General features: G+C 49.0%; 1 protein-coding gene and 1 long non-coding RNA gene across 4 annotated transcripts; one reads left to right on the top strand and one right to left on the bottom strand.

Moving 5' to 3' along the window:
• Positions 1-264: 264 nt before the first annotated feature.
• On the bottom strand, positions 265-20,167 carry PRDM8 (PR/SET domain 8). 3 transcript variants are annotated; one of them, XM_019720138.3, is made up of 8 exons: positions 19,864-20,167; positions 16,188-16,355; positions 8,435-8,551; positions 7,931-8,187; positions 6,762-6,898; positions 4,273-4,493; positions 3,041-3,272; positions 265-2,643 (listed from the first exon to the last, which is right to left on the bottom strand). In XM_019720138.3, exons 6-8 carry the CDS (start codon positions 4,489-4,491, stop codon positions 1,043-1,045), a joined length of 2,052 nt encoding a protein of 683 aa, XP_019575697.3. In that variant the 5' UTR covers positions 4,492-4,493; positions 6,762-6,898; positions 7,931-8,187; positions 8,435-8,551; positions 16,188-16,355; positions 19,864-20,167; the 3' UTR covers positions 265-1,042. The 3 variants fall into 3 exon arrangements, with proteins under 3 accessions (XP_019575697.3, XP_074180500.2, XP_074180505.2); XM_074324399.2 differs by lacking the exon at positions 16,188-16,355; XM_074324404.2 differs by lacking the exons at positions 7,931-8,187; positions 8,435-8,551; positions 16,188-16,355; positions 19,864-20,167 and adding an exon at positions 7,065-7,168.
• On the top strand, positions 7,322-11,478 carry LOC109439959 (uncharacterized). The gene is made up of 3 exons (XR_002136582.3): positions 7,322-7,656; positions 8,125-8,382; positions 10,670-11,478. It is a non-coding gene; the product is annotated as an uncharacterized LOC109439959 (long non-coding RNA).
• Positions 20,168-20,725: the final 558 nt, after the last annotated feature.

The raw sequence follows: 20,725 nt of genomic DNA, 5'->3' as shown, positions 1-20,725 counted from the left end.
GCAGGGACCTTTGTCTAAATGATTTGTCCTTTGATCAAGATGTCCAACGCTTTCCAGCTAAAGATTTTCCAAATAATCATCAAACCTGTCTTCTCACTTTTAGACTCAAAATTAGCTCAGAGTACATAAATGCAAGTGAGGCAGGGTTTATCATCCGTCTCATGCTATTTCTTCTTTTCAAGGACTCAATAAAAATAGGTGGTATCTACTCAAAGTAGCCCTTGGTTATAAAAATGCATTTAAAAATACTTTCCAAATAATTGCTTTGAAGAAAATAGTCATTTATTGTCAAAGCATCCAACATACCTGGATAATCTATAAAGTTTAATAAATCTTTCCAGGGATAAAAGAAACACATAACTATTCAGACTCCATTTCACTGGCACAAAATTACACTTTGTATTAAAAGGAAATACATATTTACATAATGATGACATTCTTCATCGAAGTCCATAATCATCTCATGATACATGCACTTCCCCCTGGAAACTTAAATTGAATGGCGACCCCCTTTTTATTCAGTTTTGTTTATTTTTGTAAGAACACACAAACTGTCATCGAGAAATGCAGAAAGCATCTCGCCCTCCTCCTTTATATCTAAAATAATTTTTGCCCTTACATATAATTATTACATCTAAACTGTAAGTGCTTAATAATTTAAGTAGAAACGTATGACAAATGCATCAATATGCTGCAATATATGACATTTTTAAAAATGTACCTTTGTTTTTGGGAAAGTGAAAATGCGTGCATTCAAAAGAAAATCCCTCAAACAACCCACCCAATCAAAAATCCACCATCCTGTCTCGTTTGTGTGCGTGTGTGTAGTGTAGTGTAGTGTAGTGTAAGTCGCGGGTAAACACTTGAATGAGAAGGCTGGGGGAGATTGTGTAATTGTGTGTGTCTTTGTGTTTGTGTGTGTGTGTGTGTATGTGTGCAATGTTTCAGGTCACGAGGAGGTGGTGGATGTCCTCGCTTATTTGTTCCTACAGGTGGCTTGACTGTGCGTGTGAGCGCGTGGAAAGCTGGGGTCCCTTCCGCGTCAATTATGCGAGGTCATGTGCCTGGAGAGGTGGTGGCGCTCCCTGAAGGACTCGTTGCAAATGGGGCACTTGAGTTTCTCCTCCCGCCTCCGCTTCACCAAGGGCTCCATGGCGTACTCCTTTTTGTGATGTGACCTCATGTGGTACACCAGGTCGGAGGTCATGCGGAAAGAGGCATTGCACTTGGCGCACCAGTTCTGCGCGGGCAGACACAGGGAGGTGAAGGAGGGCGGCAGCAGCGTGAGCGCCGAGGGCAGCTGCAGCTGCAGGGGCCCGGCGGCCGCGGCCGCCGCTGCTGCCGCGGCCGCGGAACTCTTGGGCCAGAAGGCGGTGGCGTAGAGGAAGGGGCTCTGTTTGGGCAGGCCGCCGCTCGGCAGGGCCCCGCAACCTCCGTTCAGGTCCGCGGCTCCCTGCAGCTTCACTGCCAGAGGGTCGGTGGCGGCGGGGTAGAGTCTGGTGGGGCCCACAGCGTCGCCGGGGTGGCACGGCTCGAGCGCGCTCAGCTTCTGGCCCAGCACCAGCGGGGACAGCTGCGAGAAGGAGCGCGCTGGCTGCGAGAAGGCGCTTTTGCGCTCGTCGGACGCGGCGCCCTGGCCGCCGCCCGCACCGCCCGCGGCCCCCGCGCCCGCGCCGCTTCCCGCACCGCCGCCGCCCGCGCCTCCCAGTTGCGGCACTGAGGTGAAGGCGCTGCCCCGCGCCGGGCTGCCACCCTCCAGCCGGCTGGGCAGCGGGCCCCCAGGTCGCGGGGCCAGCAGCTTCTCGGCACCGGCAGGCGACGCGGCCACGGGTGTGGAGGAGCCTCCGCCGCCGCCCGCGTCCTGGTCTTCGGCGGCTGTGCCCGCACCGTCGGCTGCTGCCTCCTCCTGCAGACCGGCCGCTCGGGCCGCCTTCTTCACCTCCACGAAGGCACTGCGCTTCGCCTCGCCGGTCTCGGGGCTGGGCGGCGCGAAGAGGCGGCCGTTCTCTTCCAGGCCGAAGTAGCTGCCAGAGGCGCGATACTGCTGCGGCGTGCACACTAGGTCCTCCTTAGAAGCGGGCACCGGCCGCTCTGCGAAGCGGCCCCGGCCCCCCACCAGCCCCGCGCCGCCGCCGCCTCCCTCTGCCGCCTCCTCTGGGAATTTCCTCTTCCCTTTGCCCAGGCCCGCGGCCTTGCCGTCGGGACTCAGCTCCGCCTCCTGGTGGCCGCCGCCGCTGCTGCCGCTGCTGAGGCTTCGGCCGGGGGAGCAGCTGCTGCCTCCCCCGGAGTTTTCCAGCTCCCGGGCCAGGTTGTGGAAGTCCGTGGACGGCTTCGCGCTGCTGCCGCCGCCAGCCACGGGTGGGTTACTGCCCTCGGGGGAGGGCGTCGGGTAGTGGTGGATAGGGCCGGCTTTGCAGAACTTAGGGCCGGGTCCCAAGGGAGCCTCCTGTTGCTGCTGCTGCTGGTCCTTGCCACAGCCGCCGCCCGCGTGATCCTTGGTGCCCACGCCGCCGCCTTGCTGGTCTTGGGGGCTCCTATCAGCGCTGTGAAGTCTTTTGGGGCAGCGGAAGCGCAGATGCGCCACATAGGGGAACTCAAACTGGAAACGTTGGCTGCATTCCAGGCATGTGTAAGGGGACGACCCTGCAAACACCACACACGTACACGCGCGCGCGCGCGCACGCACACACACACGCACACCACATGGTTACTCAGTATCGTCTCCAGGCTACTTTTCCATCACCCCCTTCACAAATCCACCTTCATCTCTCAGGGCCTGAGTGCCTGAGAAAAGAAGATCCTGTGCGACCTGATCTAACTTTCCCTCCTGTTTTGGGGGGAGTGCAGTAATTAAACCAAGTGTCCCCCGATTTCTCCTCACCTATCTGCCCTAGTTTCACTACGGACTAGCTATCAGATGCTTCGTAAAAGACGCCCAAAAAGAGGAAAGGCGCGCCCAGGCGCCAGACTGAGCCCCCGCCGTTTCGGAGTCGCTCCCCCGCTAGCTAAGGGCCCACACGCAAATCGCGAGCCAACCTACCATTCATTTTGCTGTGAGGTCTAGAGGGGCAGAGCAAGAGTAACTCAGTCAGTTCTTTCCCGTACCAAACTAGTAACTCCTCGTCTTTGGCAATCCTGCGGAGAGAGCGGTAAAACAGCTGTCCGTTTTTTATATAGGCTTCAAGGTTCTGCTCTTCTTTATCTCTGGCTGATTGGACCAGACGCAGCCACATGAGACCTTCTGAGGAACCATTTGCCGCTGAGGTGTCTACCTACAGTTTAGAAGAAAAAAATACAAGAAAGAAAGGGGTGGAGAAAGGAGACTTGTAAGAGAATGGAGCCAGAGGAACCAGGACCATTTCCTCTATGCCATTCTTTTCCAAAGAATTGTCTGAGATCAAGATTCCAAAAACTTGACCCAAGTTGGCACCCCATCCTCATGTTTGCAACCAGCAGACAAGATAACCGTCCTTTGAAATGCTGCATCAATCTTATAGCTTATTTAAGTCGCCATTTTCATATACTGGTTGAACAGCAAACGAGGGAATGTCTTCTTACAAATCCAATTAGCGTTAACATCTTCAGAATTTACTTCCAAATTATCCCATATTACAAAAATGTGGGTGGATTTTGTTTATTTTGGAAGTGAAAAGCAAGCTTAGCTCTCAGAAATGATTGTGTCATTCACTCACCTTCCTAATTTTGGCTTAAACAATAAATAATTTTTCTTTGTAAAGAAAGAATAGAAAGTGAGAAGACTTTTATCTTTGAACTCAAATATATGGATTTAATGATGTTTTATTGTCAAACCATTAACATTTTTATTTAAATACAAACTCTGGGCTCTAGCTACCTTTCCCAGACTGAATAATATTTAGGGCAACAGGAGACCTCCTAGGTTGGAAGACAAATGCGTTCAATACTTTGAATAAAAGTACTTACAGAAAGTACTTAGTATGCAAATAGCCTCAAACCTTGTGAAATTTCCCAGAATTAAGGAAGGTAGTGTTCATTACTAGGAAAGCCCAGGATTGAGGCACTGATTTAGACATAGTATTCCAAATCAAATTTTGTCATTTATTCCAGAAAAATCAGTTGACAATAATTTGAGTTTAATTTTCCTTTTCAATTTTTGGTGTGTAAAACAGGATGACTCACATCACTGCATTTTCTACATTTAGAACCTGTCTCAGCTTGTCATTGGAATGATTCTTCCTCTGTTTTCAACTGGACATTACCCGCACACCCTAGGCAGCATTGGCCAAGACTTACCCGGAAGATGTAAGGAACTGTTCTCTTGTCGGTGGACTTGAGAGCTATGAAAGCTATGCTGTCGTACAGGGAAGTATGGCTCAGGACGCAGGGACCGAATATAGCGTTCTCAGGAATGTCGCAGGTGGTGTAAACGCTGGTGAAAATATCTGTCAGACACTGTTGGACAGCCTTGGCATCCCCGTCCCAGATGCCTCGCTGGATGCCCGAATCCTCCATCACTGGAGACAGATACACAGGACAACGAAGCGAATTACATTATTATTCTTTTTGCCTTTATGAAAACAGGCAGAACATTTTAACTATTCCAAATTTTTTTCTTGAATTCGCCTGATTTTTGCATAACTCTTATTTCACAAAAGCCAATGGCAGATTAAATCTGGCATATTTTGAAAATGCCAACTAAGGAATACTTTCCTTTTAAAAAAATAATGGGAATAGTGGGAGCTCAGGGTGGACTGACTGCTTGTGACAGAGAAAGCAGGGAGCTAGGAAAGACGAGATCGGTATTTTTTGTTTTGTTTTGCTTTGCTTTGCTTTGTATTACCGTATTTGGGAGAGCATAGGACAGAATTTGGGGGGGTGAAGGTAGGGGAGAACAATAGTACTTTTTACTAGTCTATAGACTTCCCTGACTGGAAGAAACTTCTAACCCTTGGGAGAAAGCACCTCTCCTCTCCTCTCCTCTTAGGTATTGAACCGGATGCCCAGGAGCTGACTTTTATATTTTTTCTTCCAAAGAGGGGAGCAGCATTAGCGAACAGGCGGAGAGAGCGGAGCATGGCGAATGGATTTCAAGTGGAGTGTCAGGGCCACTGATTCCATGTCAGTTAACCTTTCTCTGCAGCCTACAAGAGGGGACGTATGTCTGCTCATTACCATAATCCAACACTGTCCCTCCGAGGCTTTAATTAAAAAGCAGCAAGCAGAGGTAATTATTTTTTTCTCGACATGCTTATTTATGGATGAGGGTGAATCCCAGTTACCTTGTTATACAAGGGGGTGGATTGAGTCGCATGTGCTTCATGAAGTGAGCAGGTACAGGGCAGGCCAGAAGTGTGCCGTCTGAAATACCGCGTGTGTAATGATTGGTGAATTCTCGCTCCCCCAGAAAGGACCCTGTGTGGGCAAAGGGGGGGGCAGCCCCGCTTGCGTAGACCTTGGTGGGCTCTCCAGCTGTTTAATCCGCAGCAATTTAGAAAGTAATGCCCCGATGGAGGGCTTTCTATTAAGCTGCCATAAAGAGATATTTTACTGCCATTGCCACTGGACACTGTCTACAAGACTTACCATTTTTAAAAACACAAAACAGCTATTTTAATTTTAAACTGGCTTTCAGCTAACTGCATTGTTCACTCTTTCTGCCTGACTAAAAGATACCTCTAAATTGGTTTTTCCCTAATAATCCCACCACAGGCAGTAATTTTTGTGTATTTGGTATAATTTAAGTCGCAGGAAAGAGTAGTTCTAATTCTTTTCCCAAGAAGCTGTTCATTACGGAATAATATCAGCAATGTCCATTTTTTATCTTAATGTCTATTAACCAATTAATCTCGCAAATGTGATTCCAAGGTAGTGGTTTTCTTTTTCTTTCCAGCTAACAGAGCATGAAACTTTGGCGAGCCTCTGCTACATCTCCCAAATGTCAAGTATTGGGATGTGTCTGTCAGACAGAAAGAAGATGAATATCCATAAAGTAGAAACTTACTTTATTGTGATACATCATCTATCCCTGTCCATTTTTACCCCACACGCGGTAGCCCTCCTGATCTTCAATTGCAAATTTAAATACATTTTAAAAATCCTCCAGAACCTCTCGTCTCCTTTGCAAAAGAATCCTATTCTTTCCTTTTCAATTTCCCCAATTCAGGGCTTTATGCCTCAATTTCTCCTTTTAAAAGTCTCTTTCACACAAGCGTTTCATTGTGCTGGGCGGTCGCCCCGTCACTTGGGGCAACAGCAGGGACGCAATCATTAAAATGCAGTTCTACCTAACAATACGGTGAAAAGATCCTCGCTACGCCGAGCTAATAGGGGTCCGCGTCGCTGTGGCGGCCGCCACGAGCACCGAACCCGTCACAATAACCGCTGGGCGAGAGCCTGATCTAGCCCGCCGTGCGGTCGCCTTTACCACCCAGCCTTTCACAGCTCAACATCCTCCCCTAGGCCCCCGCTTCTCATCCGCCGGGGCGTACTCTCCAGAGCCGGCTGGGCTTGCCGAAAACCTGTCGCAGCCGCTAGCCACTCGCCCTCCCCGGGAGGCAGGCATTGTCTGGCGGCCGCGCGCTCCCTGGTAGCTTGCTTCTCCGGCAAAGTGCTCTCCATCGAGCTCCTCCCTTTGTATAATCTTATTGGCAGTAGAGATCCCCTCAACAATTATTTCCCCCCTCTTCTGGATAATGAGGAAACGGAGAGCAAAATTTTTCACTCTCCGCATCAGACCTGCCTTTCTCCCCTCCCCCTCCCCCCATCAATGCAAATAGACTTACCAGGAATAAGGTCAGGATGGAATCGCCCAAATAAGGCCACCAAGAACTGGGAGATGCAATCGAGTGTTTCTTTTGCCTATTGTATCAGTGTATTTCCATGTCAAGAGGTGTTGGTGTTGCTGTCTTGTAGGTTCTGCCTAAAGAGAGGACAGAGAGATAGAGTGATGGGGATAGAGAAAAGAGGGGAGAGTAAGAGGAGAGAGAGAGAGAGAGAGAGAGAGAGAGAGAGAGAGAGAGAGAGAGAGAGAGAGGAGTTGTACAGATGGATCCGATGCAGTGACTGACTGGCACGCAGACACACACTTTTTGTTTGCTGCACATAATCTGCCCAATGACGCGTGACAGCCCACGTCCCCTCCCTTTAACTCTTTGCTGGGCTGGGCGCTCTCTCCGGCTCTGCCTGCCTGGAAGCGGTCTCTCTGGCTTGCCGGTGCCCGGCAGGTCCTGAGCGCCTTCCCCAAGAGGCAACGCCTTTCTGAGCGTGGCCCGGCCCGCCTCCTCTTAAAGCATCGGCCCTTTGGGACTGGTAGGAGGGGAAAATCAGTTTCGGGGTCGGAAAGGAAGTACCAAAAGAACTGGAAAAGGCCTTTTTTCCGTTTCGCTTGGCACTTGGAGAATCTCTGGCAGGAAGGTGGCCACTCAATGAGCGCACGGAGCCCACGCGCATTTCCCGAGTCTGAGTTGGGTGCAGGGGAGGGGATTGAGGATTAGCCCGAGGGATTCTCCTCCAGCCTTTGAGCCATCGCTGCTTCGCGCAGCTAGTTGCCTGGGGCTGATAACCCAGCGCCAGCTCTCTCCAGGAGCGCTCACTTTACCAAGCCCTTCCCAGCAAGGTTCAGAAAGGATGCGCTTTGGTGAGAACTTGGCTCAGTCTTTCTGCGGAGCCGGAGATGGGGTAAGGGGAATGGAGTGGGGATGCTGCCAGACCTTGGAAGGGGATTTACAAGGGGCATCTGATCCCAGGAAACAAGTACCTGGGCAGGGGATGGCGTGAGGGGCAGATGGGTGGGAAGAACCCACGTTACCGGACTCAAACATTTCCTGCTGTTCGGTCCTCTGCCCGGCACGTTCTGCGTAATCCCCGAGGGGGTCCCAAATTGGGGGCGTCCATATTTTAAGACTTCCGTGTGTGGGGGGGACAGAGGATGAGTCAAAGTAAAAATTATTACCGAGATGTGCTCCAAAGAAAGATGTGCTTTTCACGTCCAGCGGTGGTGGAAAAGTGGATAGAGTTGCGGCGGCTGTCTCGGGAGCCCGGTTTGTGTGCTAAGCCACTTAGAGGCGCTGGCTGGCCCCGTTAGTGTAGCAGCTGATGCTAATGACTTGAGGTCTTTAACAGCCTGAAAGTTGACTCCTTCTACAGGGACCGCAACACATTTTCGCTGGGGGGACTCTCGAGGTTCTTTTTCGCCGTTCAACTCTACTCCTAAGGGAAGAAAGGCCTTTGAGTGGTATAGACGGTCCCACTCCCTCAGCCCCACCCGCCACACCATTACATTGAAAAAGGCAATCTGTTAGCTTTAGGATAAATCGGATGTGAAGTACGCTAAAGTAGACGAAGCAGAACCACGACTTATGGAGGAGAGGAGACAGCCTTGTTTTTAATCCAGTGTGAAATAAGGTAAGTGGACTGGGTCTTGGCAAAGGGCAGCTTAAAAGGAAAAGGTGCATACCGTGTTAGATTCTCTCGCAGCTCTGAGACTTCACTCCGGAACCCAGTGAGGCAGCGAGGCCCTGAGCGCCTTTCCTTGTTGGTGCCTGCGGTCCAAGGAAGCCAGGGAAGGATTTTGCTGAGGGAAAAAAAAGATTGCGAGGAACTTCCCACTAAATGAGTTCTTTTCTTCTCTCTCTCTCTCTCTCTCTCTCTCTCTCTCTCTCTCTCTCTCTCTCTCTCTCTCTCTCTCTCTCTTCCATTCTCTTTTCACCCGGCCCTGGTCAGTCCCCCACATAATTTTCCCAGTCCTTCGGTTTAGACAGAACCCTCACCTAGAATTAAACTGGGAAACAGAGAAAGTAGGGTTGGGAAACCCCCATATATTAGGGAGGAAGGGGGGGATTTTCCCTTGATTTCCATGTTAGCTACTGACTTTTCAAAGAAAGCTTCTCAAACAGCAGTTGTCTTTTATCTTACCATATCGTTTTTTATCCATGTGTACATACTTTGGAATAGTTTGGCTAAGGACAACTTATGTAATGACCAAGGCTCAATACTGAGGGCTCTCACATGTCTGTATATCAGAATCTATAACTGTATTTAGCCAGTTGTCTATAATTGCCTTATGACTGGATGCTCCATTCATTTCTGTCTCTCTGTCTCTGTCTCTCTCTCTCTCAAGTATCCCTGTCCCGCAATCACTTATTTAAAGAAAGGGTGGGGGAATTAGAAATGTCAAAAGAATTGCCTTAAACATCTAAAACAGTGGCCAGATACTTAAGTGAATACAGAGAAAAGAAGAAGAAAAAGGTAAAAAAAAAAAAAAAAAGGCAAAAAGAAAGAGACGTGTAAACAACAGCAAGTTAAGCTAGAGAAGTCACCATAAGAGAGTTGTAGTCCCTCAGAAACTACAGCCTGATGAAGTGAAGGAAGGTGTGTATGTGGTTGGGAGTCAGTGTCCGAAATCTAATTCCATTAAACAGTTGAACAGAACACTCATTAGATCCTTCTTTTCCTACTATTTATAGAACAGGAAGCTTGCCTTTCCCAGGAAAAGTCATCTGTCCACGCAAGCCACTTAAGAAAATCCCCTTACATGTTGTGAATATAAAAGAATCACTCTACATGGAAGGCATTTTTCTTTTCCCTGGCCTTTCCTTTCCTAAATATAAAGGGCACATCTTAGACTATGTCTCCTTTGAGGTATTGAAACGTAGATTCCAGTTTGTATAAAACACTGTTTCTGGTACTTAGGTTGGGGGTGGGGAAGCTTGATTTTCCAATTCTGACGAAGAAAATAGCTAAGATTCTATACATCAAAGAGGAGCGAGGTGTATTCAGAATCTGGCTATCAGATGATATTTCCTCTCAGTTTAAATTTTCTGCCTCCTTATTAGATTTCCCCTATTGATTTTGGGGGGAAAATCCCAAAATAAAAGAATTTCTAACATTTTATGAATCCAACTCTGTTTTATGTATTAAATGACTGGCATAACAAAAAAAAGTATGGGTAAGATTAAACTTGAAATTCCTGCTTTGAAGGTTTTTCCAGTATTTTAAGTGGTACATAATTGCTAGGTAATATAAATGGTCTAAATGACAATCATTAATAGGAGGGAAAGAAAATTTACAAATTATTTTTTATTTTTCTAGAAATTTATGGGCTAAAATGGTGCATAAACTACTTTGAAATCCCTCTGCATTATTACTTACTGAAATTCTCTGATACTAAATGAAGGGTTGAGGCATTTATTCAGCCCCAAATAGTACTATAAAAATACGGTTTTATCTAATTCACATGGAACAATGGATTTATGCATATATTTGGAGTTCTTTTCCCTGGGATTTTATTTCCAATTAAATGATTAAAGGGATGACAATAGAGAGGGAGGGTATGTTCACTTTGGCTCCACTTTAGCAAGGCTTCTGGCAGTTATGGTAGAAATACATGTGTAGACAACTGCAGTACTGCTTTGGAAGAGAAAGCTGGAGAGAGGCTGATGAATGATTCCTGAGGTGGTGCCTTTTATGGTCTAAGTGAGAGGGTGGAGAAAGGGTAAAAAAGGAAATCTGATTCTTAGGAGTATTAGAATGAACAGGTTGTTTTTACTCCCAGGGTAGAGGAATGGGGCCCAACATTTCTCAACTTTTGTGAGAGGAGGTAAGTAAAGTCTGTAAGAATAACTCACTTAGAAGGATCGTTACTCTATAAGAATGAAAACACATTGTATTTTCTTTTTCTTTCCATTTCTAGGTCCTGGTTCATCCCTCTCTAATCCTGTTTCCAAAGCACTACATCAGCAAAGGCTTAGTTGTAAAAAAAAGCGCAATTCATGGTGAAGGAAAGCCACACCTGAAGACAATGAAGACAAGAGTATGCCAAGGAAGCAGAGACTTTCCCCCTAAGCTTATTAATTTCCCACTGGGAGGTCTCTAGAAGGGGCTGTGTGGATTGGGGAAGGCAGAGAATGAAACTTCATAGCCTCACCATGGAGCATGGAGAATATGAAAGTTTCTAAGGGGGTAATTTAGAGGCAGACTTGCTGAGCTGGATAAAGGTTTACTGGTTAGGGGTCTCTTTGTTTTTTACAAGTATACATGGCAATTTCAGTTTGGGTCCATTAGGTGATAAATGAGTGTTTCCCAGCCTGGTCCTGGGAGAGGCAGAGACTTAAGGAAGGAATGGATCATTTTGTAGCCTGTGTGCAGGGACTCCGGGCTACCAGCTACAGGGGTCATTACTCCTGACTTACATTTTTCTCTCTTCAGTTTTTCCTTTCTCATTGAATGGTAGCTGTTTTTAATGCTGCTGCTGCTGCTGCTGCTGCTACTGCTGCAGTCATGATAACCTACCTTTCTCAAGTTTTAAACCTTCTCTCTGAGGGATCTCAAATTCCACTTGTCATTCTGTTGGAGTTCAGCTGTGAGCTGGATAATCTTTGAGAACTTTGTGTCATTCATCTCCTCTCCTGGATCTGGTTTGTAGTCAACTGGCTTAATGGCTTCTGAGTATGACTTCCATCAGGGCTAGCAACTGAAGTGATATTAAAGGCAACTACTCCAGATCTAAAATCAATGCCTCATGTTCACAGCTGTGTGACCTGTGACCCAGATCCAATACCCAGCATCCTGACCCCTGGAACCTCCCAGTTTTATATCCTTCCCCAGATAAATATTTAGAGATCTGGCAAGGAATATCCTTGTGTTCCGTCAACTCAACTCCACAAGTTACTAAGTTTTTCCAGAGTCAGACATCAGTAGTAGACAGAGGATGTGAGGAAGGAAATGTAGGAAGGGCCACAGTCAACCACTCTGAGCTTCCTCACCCTCCGGGACAGGCTTTCCAGGTAGACTGGGGACCAAGGGGTGTCCAGCAGTGTCAAACGAGAGGGAGCATCAGATTTTGAGAAGATTGACTCTCTAGGCCTTAGGAATGTCACCAAACTGAGGGGCTGTCCATCAAATTTCTTTGTACAATCAGGAAAAGGGACATGATCCCAACACTCACTACCTGAGTTCCACCTCATTTCCTCTCTCTTTTAGACTGTATGTAATTCCTAGTAAGTTAAAAAGAGAGAGGCTGATTGACACACGGTGGTACCTGTTCCCAGCTAGCCCTCTGAAGCGTGAACTTAGATTATCAATTGGGCTGCTGGGGGATAAGCAGCATGAAGCATTTCTTTCCTGAGAAGGGGATCTAAGCAGAACATACACATGACCACGATGTTCAAGCTTATAATTTATCCATGGAATACTTTCCGGAAGCCTGAGGAGAGGGACAGCATCTGATGTTCTCAAAGGAAAAGGAAGACAAAACAGAAAAGAAAAAGATTTGGGGGAGTACATAGCAGTTAGTAACCATAACAATGATGACTCACATTGCCTTGGAAATAAAATTTATTTCTTCACAAACTGTGCTCTCATACCCAAATTCCTCCCCGGTTCATATTGTAGATTGGACTGTTTGAGTGAAACACATCTTTCATGATTTTAATTAAAATGAATTGCAGGTGTTTCATGATTTAATCCAGGGGTATTACTCTAATGTTGATGGAGGACTATATCCCCAAACATGTATGGAAAGCCAATAAGTTTTAACAGATTTTCATAAACATTTAAAAATGACCAATGTAAATCTTTCCTTTTAAGTCTTCACTTGGGGAAGTGCTCTCTTAAAGATTTCAAAGATCAACTTGTCACAAACAATAGTAACAGCGTGGCTACTATAGAAAATACTGTGCATATATTTCAAAGTAGCAGAAATAATAGGCAGGGAGGTTGAAAGATATTTGTTCTCTTGAATTTGCTGATTGAAAGGCCAATTCCCAGATTGATTTGGCAGTCTTCTGGTAATGTAATATAAGGGTAACCAAGATATTCATAATCGCTTTTAACATTTTAAGGAAAACCCATATTTGAAGAATAAATAACATCTAGATTTGTCAAGTACATCATTCACAAATTCCTAATAAGAATAAACACATTGAATATAAAGACGTTGATGTTGAGATTTCCTGAAGGCCTAAAATTCAGTTTAGGTGTGAACAAGTTTATACCTGATCAGACACGGTTGTGTGTGTGTGTGTGCGTGTGTGTGTGTGTGTGTGTGTTTAAGTACATTGTGGGTGAATATTGTTGAGAGTAGCAATTAAAAAAACTTTCAGGATTGTCATTTTTCTTGGTTGCATATCCATAACGTAGTCAGTGCTCCTTTTTGCATGTTTTGTGTAAGATGGTTTTGAGAAAATAGTTTGTGTGAAGTCATATAGGAGGGCAATTGGTCTTGTAGAAGCAACACTGAGTAGAGTTCTACACTATATATTTTCTACATATGATTTTTGTATCTGGTACATTGTGTATATGGTCAGATGCCTCACATCTACAATCTAGAGTCATTTTACCTTAGGCCCTAGGAAGTTAATGTTTCCAGACAAGGGGGATCCTGTGAACTTGTGAAACTATCCTGGGGAAAGTCAGTAGCTGAGAGTGCAGTGGGTTCCATTTCCTACCTGGGGTGCTGAATGAGCCGCTGTATCCCCTAAGCCACTCACAGCTGAGTTTGTGCCAAAAATTTGGGCAACAAGGCAAGGCACAGAGTGCCTGCTAGAATTCCTGCCTGGATTCTGCGGTGCTCATGACTCTGTAAAGGGCATGACAACAGAACTGAGGGTGCAGAGAAGGCCAAACGCAGAGACAGGCTTCAGCGAAGGCTAAGAGGTCTCTCTGAAAGTGCATCCGGGAAGGCACTGCCCCAACAGCATCGCAGACGCCGCTCCCAATACGTTTGGGATGATTCACCAACAGTGTAGGATCCTGACACGGGTAGGTACTGGGCAAAACCAGACAAGCCACCTTCATTGGGGGCTCTCTCTTTCACGCGCAAATCCTGAACTTCAGGGAGGAAGAGACCACGCACGCGCTCAGTGCGCCCCAGGACACACGGAGGACTGAGCAGGGACCAAGCACGGTTAAGGGCCTGTCCACGTTTTCCACGTTCTCCAGCCTCCTACCGCCTCCCTGGAATCAGTGCCAACACTTGCCTCCTGCTAGGTGACTACTTTCCGCGAAAAAAGGCGTCTTGAGGACCAGGCTTTCAGGGACAACTAATATCCTTTCTACCCTATTTCCCCGAAAATAAAACCTAGTCAGACAATCAGCTCTAATGCGTCTTTTGGAGCAAAAATTAATATAAGACCCGGTCTTATTTTACTATAAGACCAGATCTTATCTAACATGATATAAGACTGGGTCTTATATTAATTTTTGCTCCAAAAGACGCATTAGAGCTGATTGTCTGGCTAGGTCTTATTTTCTGGGAAACACGGTACCACCACCACCACCATCCCCGTCCCCTGCGCACGTCCTTCCCTGGCAGGTCCTCCGATTGCCATTCCCAGGGTATGGGTCTGTTTTCCCATCTCTCACAACTGACAGTGATCTGTCCCAGTCTTGGTTTCCTCCTCAGGCAAACTAAGGCTGGCAAGCGCTGCCTCCCGGGTCGCGGTGAGGACTCAGTGAGGGAAAGAGGGCGAGTGCACCTTGGAAAGCCAGTTGTAGAGCAGATGGTAAGGGATTACTTCCAAGAGCTGGGGTTAGTTAAATGTCACCCTTGGACATCCCAGAGAGGTCTCAATGCCTTCATTAAGTAATATTCTCCTTAGAGGTCTGGAGAACTGACCAAGAAAGACAAACAACTCAGGTTCAGGCCACAACTCCATCAGGGGAACTAGACTGCCTGGGTTTGAATCCCAGGTCCTGACCCTGGGCAGGTAATTTAACCCGTCTGTGCTTCAGGCCCTCATCTGTGAACCGAGGGTAATAGAGGTCACCTCTTTAAAAAGTCATTGTAGCGCTGATATTGAGCAAGCGCAGAGCACAATGCTTGGCACATAGTAAATACCCATTTACTATGTTACTCTTGTTACTGTTATAACACTGCCTTGGTTTCCTCGTTAGAAAATCTGGGAATTGTATTGTGCACCCGCTTTCAAAGCCACTCAGTGAAAGCTGAGGATTTCTCCCTGTTTCTAGGGAGATCGTTAGGAGGTACTGGAGGATAAAGCCGGCAGCAGGAACCTGTTCAGGTGTTCAAGGATCCCCTCTACCGCTGAAGGAAGGGCCGGGTGTTCCATCCACAGCCGCAATCCCTCCTCCCTCCTCCCCTCTTTATGGAAAAGCGAGCAGTTTTCTGCCTGGAGGCTTGTACTTTGGGCTCCTACCCGCCCCACCCCCATGCCCATCCCGGAGCTCTTCCTTTAGAAGCCACGTTAGAAATGCGGGCAAAGCCAGGTCCGCGAGGGATGAAAAGCGTGTGAACGCATCGCCGATTAACTCCAGTGCGGTGGCCAGAGAGCCGTGGCCTGAGTGGGCAGAGGAGCCTGGGGACCCAGGCGTCCGCCCTGACCAGGGCTCAGGGCCTCCACGCGGCGCGGCCTGCCCGCGTCCCGGCCCTGAGGCAGCGGGGCAGCTCCACGTTCGGGGGGCGCGGTGGGACCAGCCCCAGCTGTCCCGGCCGCAGCCACGCGGGCCGCATCCCGGCTTCGAGCCCGCGGGCTCCACGCCGGCGGCCCTCAGGCCCCGCCCCCAAGGCCCGCACGAGGGCTGCGCGCGGAGCATTGTGGGCCGCAGGGCAGACCCGGCTCCGCGACCCGCCTGGGCGGCTGGGCAGAAAGTCCGCACCCAGCCGCACTTCGCATCCCGGGGCAGGCGCCTTAAGTTCGCCCCACGCCTCCAGTCTCGGGCTCTGCGAAGCCTCCCGCCCAGGCGAGGGACCCGTGACAGAGGTCAGTTGTGGGTTCCCCATTGATCTTTCTTCTGAAGGATCCGAGAGAACTTGAAACTTGGGATTCTCAACACTTAGGTTTGAACCCCAGGTCTTCAATCTACTAGCTGCGTGTCTTTGAGCAAATTACCTAACCTCTGGATTTTTAGCTTGATATTCATTTGTGAAATATCAAAAACAACGTTTATCTCATAGGGTTATGACTACTGTTATGACTATTACTAGGGCAAGCCTGGGTTCAGATCCCAGCTGGACCGCTTGCTTGAGTTAGGTAGCCTTCCCGTGCTTCCGCTTCCTGTGAAGGACGGGTATCTGTGAACTAGGGATAATAGTACTTAACTCAAAGGCTCATAAGAATTAGATGCAATAAATATGGCAGTGCAGTCAGCCTACCACATACCGTAGTTAAGAGTCCAAATAGCTGATTATTTAAAGCATCTCAGTGCCTGCCACTTTGAAATGCTGGGTACATATAATTTTTGAATCTTACCTCTCCTGCTCCACTTTTTCTCCTCTTCAGAGAGAAACAAAATGCAAAGGTGCATGTCGGTATGTGGGGTGATAGCACATGTAGAATCGGGAAGAGGTAGCTTGTGGCAGAAAGTTAGGTGACACTTCGGGAAGCTGCATGCCTCTCCTGGCCTTTCCTCTTCAGTTTCTAGGGACAAGGTAAAAGAATAGGACAGGCAGCGAAAAAGGAGCTTAGAATATGGAAAGTGCTCAACAAATACGTTTTTCAGTTGAAAATGGCATTTCAAGTATTAAAGAGACAGCGTGTCTGACATGGAATGGGAGACCCTGCACTGGGATTGGTTTCCATCTCTCTGTGCCTAGCTGCCAGTAGGCTTGTTGGGAGCATTTCTGTGTGATTTCATGTCATGGCCCTTGGGAGGGGAAGATCTCAGAAAGGGGATGGAAGAGAAGGGGGCACTGCTCTACGGGAACAGGTTTTGGGGACAGGAGGAACGATAAGGTGCACCCTCTTGCATATGGAGAAGAGATACATCCCTGCAGCCGACACAAAGCATACCTGACTCAAAGGAAGTAAAACTCAGGAGAGGGGAAAAAGAGAACAGATATAGGGGTGAATTCCCTTGGGGTGAGTTAGGCCTTCAGTGTAAGGTTGGAATCTGTCTATTCCCCAAAGCTTGAAAAATTCAATTTGGAGTCCAAATGCTTACATTCACAGACATCCCTTAATCATCCTTACTACAGCTCTGGTTCTTTCAGAGTGAGGGAGCATACCTACATCACCATATGCCTCTTCACTGTCCCACTCCTTCAGGACCAGTGGCCTCTTCTTACTTTTCCAATGGGGGCACTTACACCTTTGTTGTTGTTGTTCTCTATGGATAATAGGATAATGGAGGGTGCTGTTTTTACTCAGCAGCTAACAGGACGTCTGGGAAAGCGTGGCCCCAAGCAGCATTCAAGACCATGCCTCTCTGCATTCTCCCTGAGGGCAGAGAATGCTGATACAGCAACAACAGTCTAAGGGATTTCGTAAACTTCTGGCTCTTAGTGTCCTTTCCTCTCAAACCCTGACTAAAAAGTGCTGTTAGCAGAAAGGAGAACACAATAAAACAAGTTCCTCAGTTTTTCCACCCCTGGGCAAAGGAGACAACTGATGAAAAGGAGCCACAACTTGGAAAAGGTTTCTTTTTCCTGACCATAAATCTCATCCTCCTGTTCGTCTGCCCAACGAAGCATGATAAGCCCTTTTCCATAAAGTATTCAGTATTAGAGCCACAAAGCTCCCCCAATCAGTAGCCATCTGCTTCTACCATAACTGCTGCTCCCGAAGCAGGGAAAGCCGCAGCAGAGAAAGGGCACCACTGTTAGGCGGCTGGACAAATGAGGAGACTGAATAGCTTTGGTTTTCCTTGTGTATCTGTATCTATAGAGACAGGGGAAGAAAGGCCGCATTATATTGATACAACAATTGTAAAACAAAACACGGAAGAGGCATCTAAAGGGCAATATCGCATGCATCAGGGGTCTCCAGATAAAAGGGGAGCTAACAGATTTATAGAAACCTTTAATTGGTTTTCAATTGAAAGCTAAAGAAGCTGGGGCGAAGCTGTGAAGAGTGGCAAAGTGCTCTCCTTCAGCCGTCTGGGAGGCGTGATCGATTTCATGGAGGGAGAAAAGAAGAATCCGGAACTCGTCCGGCGCCTCTGCGAGGGCAGGGAGCAGCTCCGTGTCAAGAGCTTTTCCTCTTTGGCCAGGGAGTAACTGATGTGATCATACGTAATAACAGGATCTCTCTTCTTCCTCTCTCTCTCCTTCTCCCTTCCTCCCACCTTCCATCAGACTGATAGACACGTGGAGAGGGAAGGAAAGGATGAAAAAGTAAACCTATTTTCCCATCCCCGGAAGAAATAGACCCCAGCCGAAAACCACCAGGCTTTAACCCTGTTCATCGGCTAGTAGGAAGGCCTCTTTGAAAGAAACAGGAGTCCTGCCCTCACCCTACCCCCAGTCCTCTCTCCTTTTCAAGACTTAAACAGGAAAAGCTAAAATCACAGGAGGCCGTCCACTGTGTAGGGTGAGAAGTCTTGGCTTGAGCCCACTGGGTTTGTTTCTGAGCGGATCTCTCCATTCAACCGGCACTGCGCGCCTTTTCTTAACCCTTTCCTGCACGGCGTGCGCCAGCCCACATCAGACATCAGCCTCCAACCGCAGTGCCCACCCACACAGCAGCCCCAGACGTAGGTCTGTTTCTAAGGCTAATTTATTGGCCCGACCCTCCATTATCTTTTTCGATTTCCTAATTAATCAAAGATAAAAGGCAATGGTGCAAATTACGATTATGAGGAAACTGGAAGACGGTTTTGAATAAAATGGGAGAAAGGAAATATGATTGATTGAACGGCATGACAGTGAAATCTCAAGTGCGAGGAACAGACCTCAGGGGGTCAAATCTGACCCCTTTGTGTTGCAGGTGGGCTGCTCTGTCTGCCCTAGCGTTGTCGCCAAGGGGACAGTCCCCAGATTAGGTCACTTGGTTCCAAAGCTTTCCGAGGAGAGAGCTGGGTTTCCTCTCAGGGTCCCAACCCCACTAGGTGCCGGCCCCCACCCTTCCAACGCACACTCCGCCGCCCCTGCTGAATTTCAGGACGCTTGGCTAGTGATTCCACTCCACTTCAGGAGCGTCTTTGGATCTAAGTATACCCCATCACTGCGCTAACGCGCGGCAAGTGTCTCTCATAGTTTCCCTTCTGTCTTTGAACATTCCTCTTGCGAGGCTAATTCCTCGTGAAATTGCAGGCAAACAAGTCTAGTAGGTCAGAGATTGTATTTGCTCTTGTAAGGGATTAATAGAGCCCCTGTCTGATGCTGCTTTCCAGAATTACGTTCGGGATTAAAAGGCAGACACGACACGGGAACACATTTTGCATTCACTGGTGGTTGTGATTAATGTTTCCGAGGGGATTTGTGCTGGGAGCTTACAAAATGTGCTCTCCGGGGTCTAATGCCCGACGGCCGCGTGGCAAGGGCGGTCAGGAGGTCTGTGGGCACGCGCCTGAGCACTGAGGGATTAGAGAGATGTCAGATGGGCGCGGGGCGCCAGGCGCAGTGGCCTTTTAGCGCCTTCCTCCCTCCACCCCACCCCGGCACAACTGCTTCGGAGGACAGCAGTGAGGACTGTCTCAGGCGGCAGACTTTAGGTTTTTCAGGGCTATGTGTAAGGAGAAGATACCCTCGAGTGTCCTGACTTTTGGGTGGGAGAAAGGGGCTCATTACCAAGCCACTGAACTTCATCCATCAAGGGGGAGTTCCGAGCTCTGCGCTCAAGGGGAGAGCCGCTCAAACACATCACTGACCCCCAAATCAAAGCCTCCCAACCCCGGTCCGGAAGAGAATTACCTCACTCCCGCGAACCTACCACTCTCAGGGCTGCTTTCGCACCCAGGGAGTCACCAGTGGAGAGGAGCCAGAGGCTAGGCACGAAGTACGTCCCCCTTTCCGAGCGGGTGAAGGGACACGGGAAGGAAAGTTCCAGGATGCAAGGGGGAGGCAAGGAAAAGGAAAGCAACCCAGCAAGCAAGTAAAAAAGAAGCAAATAAGAAGCGAGAGAAGAGGGTAGTGAGAGGAGGAAAACGGGGAATAGGTGGACGCAGATGGTGGACATTACGGTTCTCCGGCAGAAGGGGGCATCTTACCGGCGGAGACAGCCTTGCATTGGGCTGGGGCGGAATGCCAAGGCAGAAGACGCCCTCCAGCCCGGGCTCCAGGGTGCTGGGCGCCCCCTTCTGGCAGCTGCGCGGCTGCTCCCCGATCCCGCGGGTACTCGGGTGTAGCGGCTGCCCCCTCCCGCGGCGCCGGGGAGTGCCGGTGGTGAGGGGAGGAAGGGCAGGAGTCGGAGTGGGGTGTGTGGGTGGTACGAAGCTGTCAGGCTGTCCCTTCCCTAAGCGCTCCCCCGCGGCCTCCTCATTTGGGGCCTGTGAGTCTCCTTCCCCGCCAGCAGAGCCCCTGCGTGCCCTTCGGTGGCCGGGCTCCCGCCCCAATCGGAGCCTGAGGAGGAGCCCGCCCTCCTCTCCAAGCGCCCGGGTCTTACCGCAGCAGCTGGGAGGGAGGGAGCGACCGCCGGCTGCTGCCGGGCGGCGTCTGGGGGCCGCGAGCCGAGCGCGAGGAGCCGCCATCTGGAGCCTCGGCAGCGGGCGGGGGTGCGGGAGCAAGGGAAGGGGCCTGGCGGCTCGGCCCGAGGCGTAAGAAGTGCAGGGGTCTGAGCGTGGGAGTGGCGCCTGTTCTGCCCCAATGCCGGAGTGTGTGTGGTGAGGGAGTGTGTGTGACGGGGCTATGGCCCCTGGGGTGCAGGAGCGGAGGCCTGCCCCTTTTAAGTCCTCTGAATTCCGGGGCAGTCCCGGCTGGCAGGTTTAGCGAAAGAGCCTGGGACCAGCTTGACAGTCCTCCAACCCCCCTTCCTCTTGGGAGGTGGAGAGCTGGGAGGCTGGGAACCAAAACACTCCTACACGCGCACACACCCGCTGTCGGTCAGAAGTGGTTTTCTCATTTCCCTTTCCT

The sequence above is a fragment of the Rhinolophus sinicus genome, chromosome 1, assembly GCF_057876585.1.
Source record: "Rhinolophus sinicus isolate RSI-liver-muscle chromosome 1, RSI-T2T, whole genome shotgun sequence".
Classification (NCBI taxonomy): domain Eukaryota; kingdom Metazoa; phylum Chordata; class Mammalia; order Chiroptera; family Rhinolophidae; genus Rhinolophus; species Rhinolophus sinicus.
This window is presented reverse-complemented; position numbering and strand designations above follow the sequence as displayed.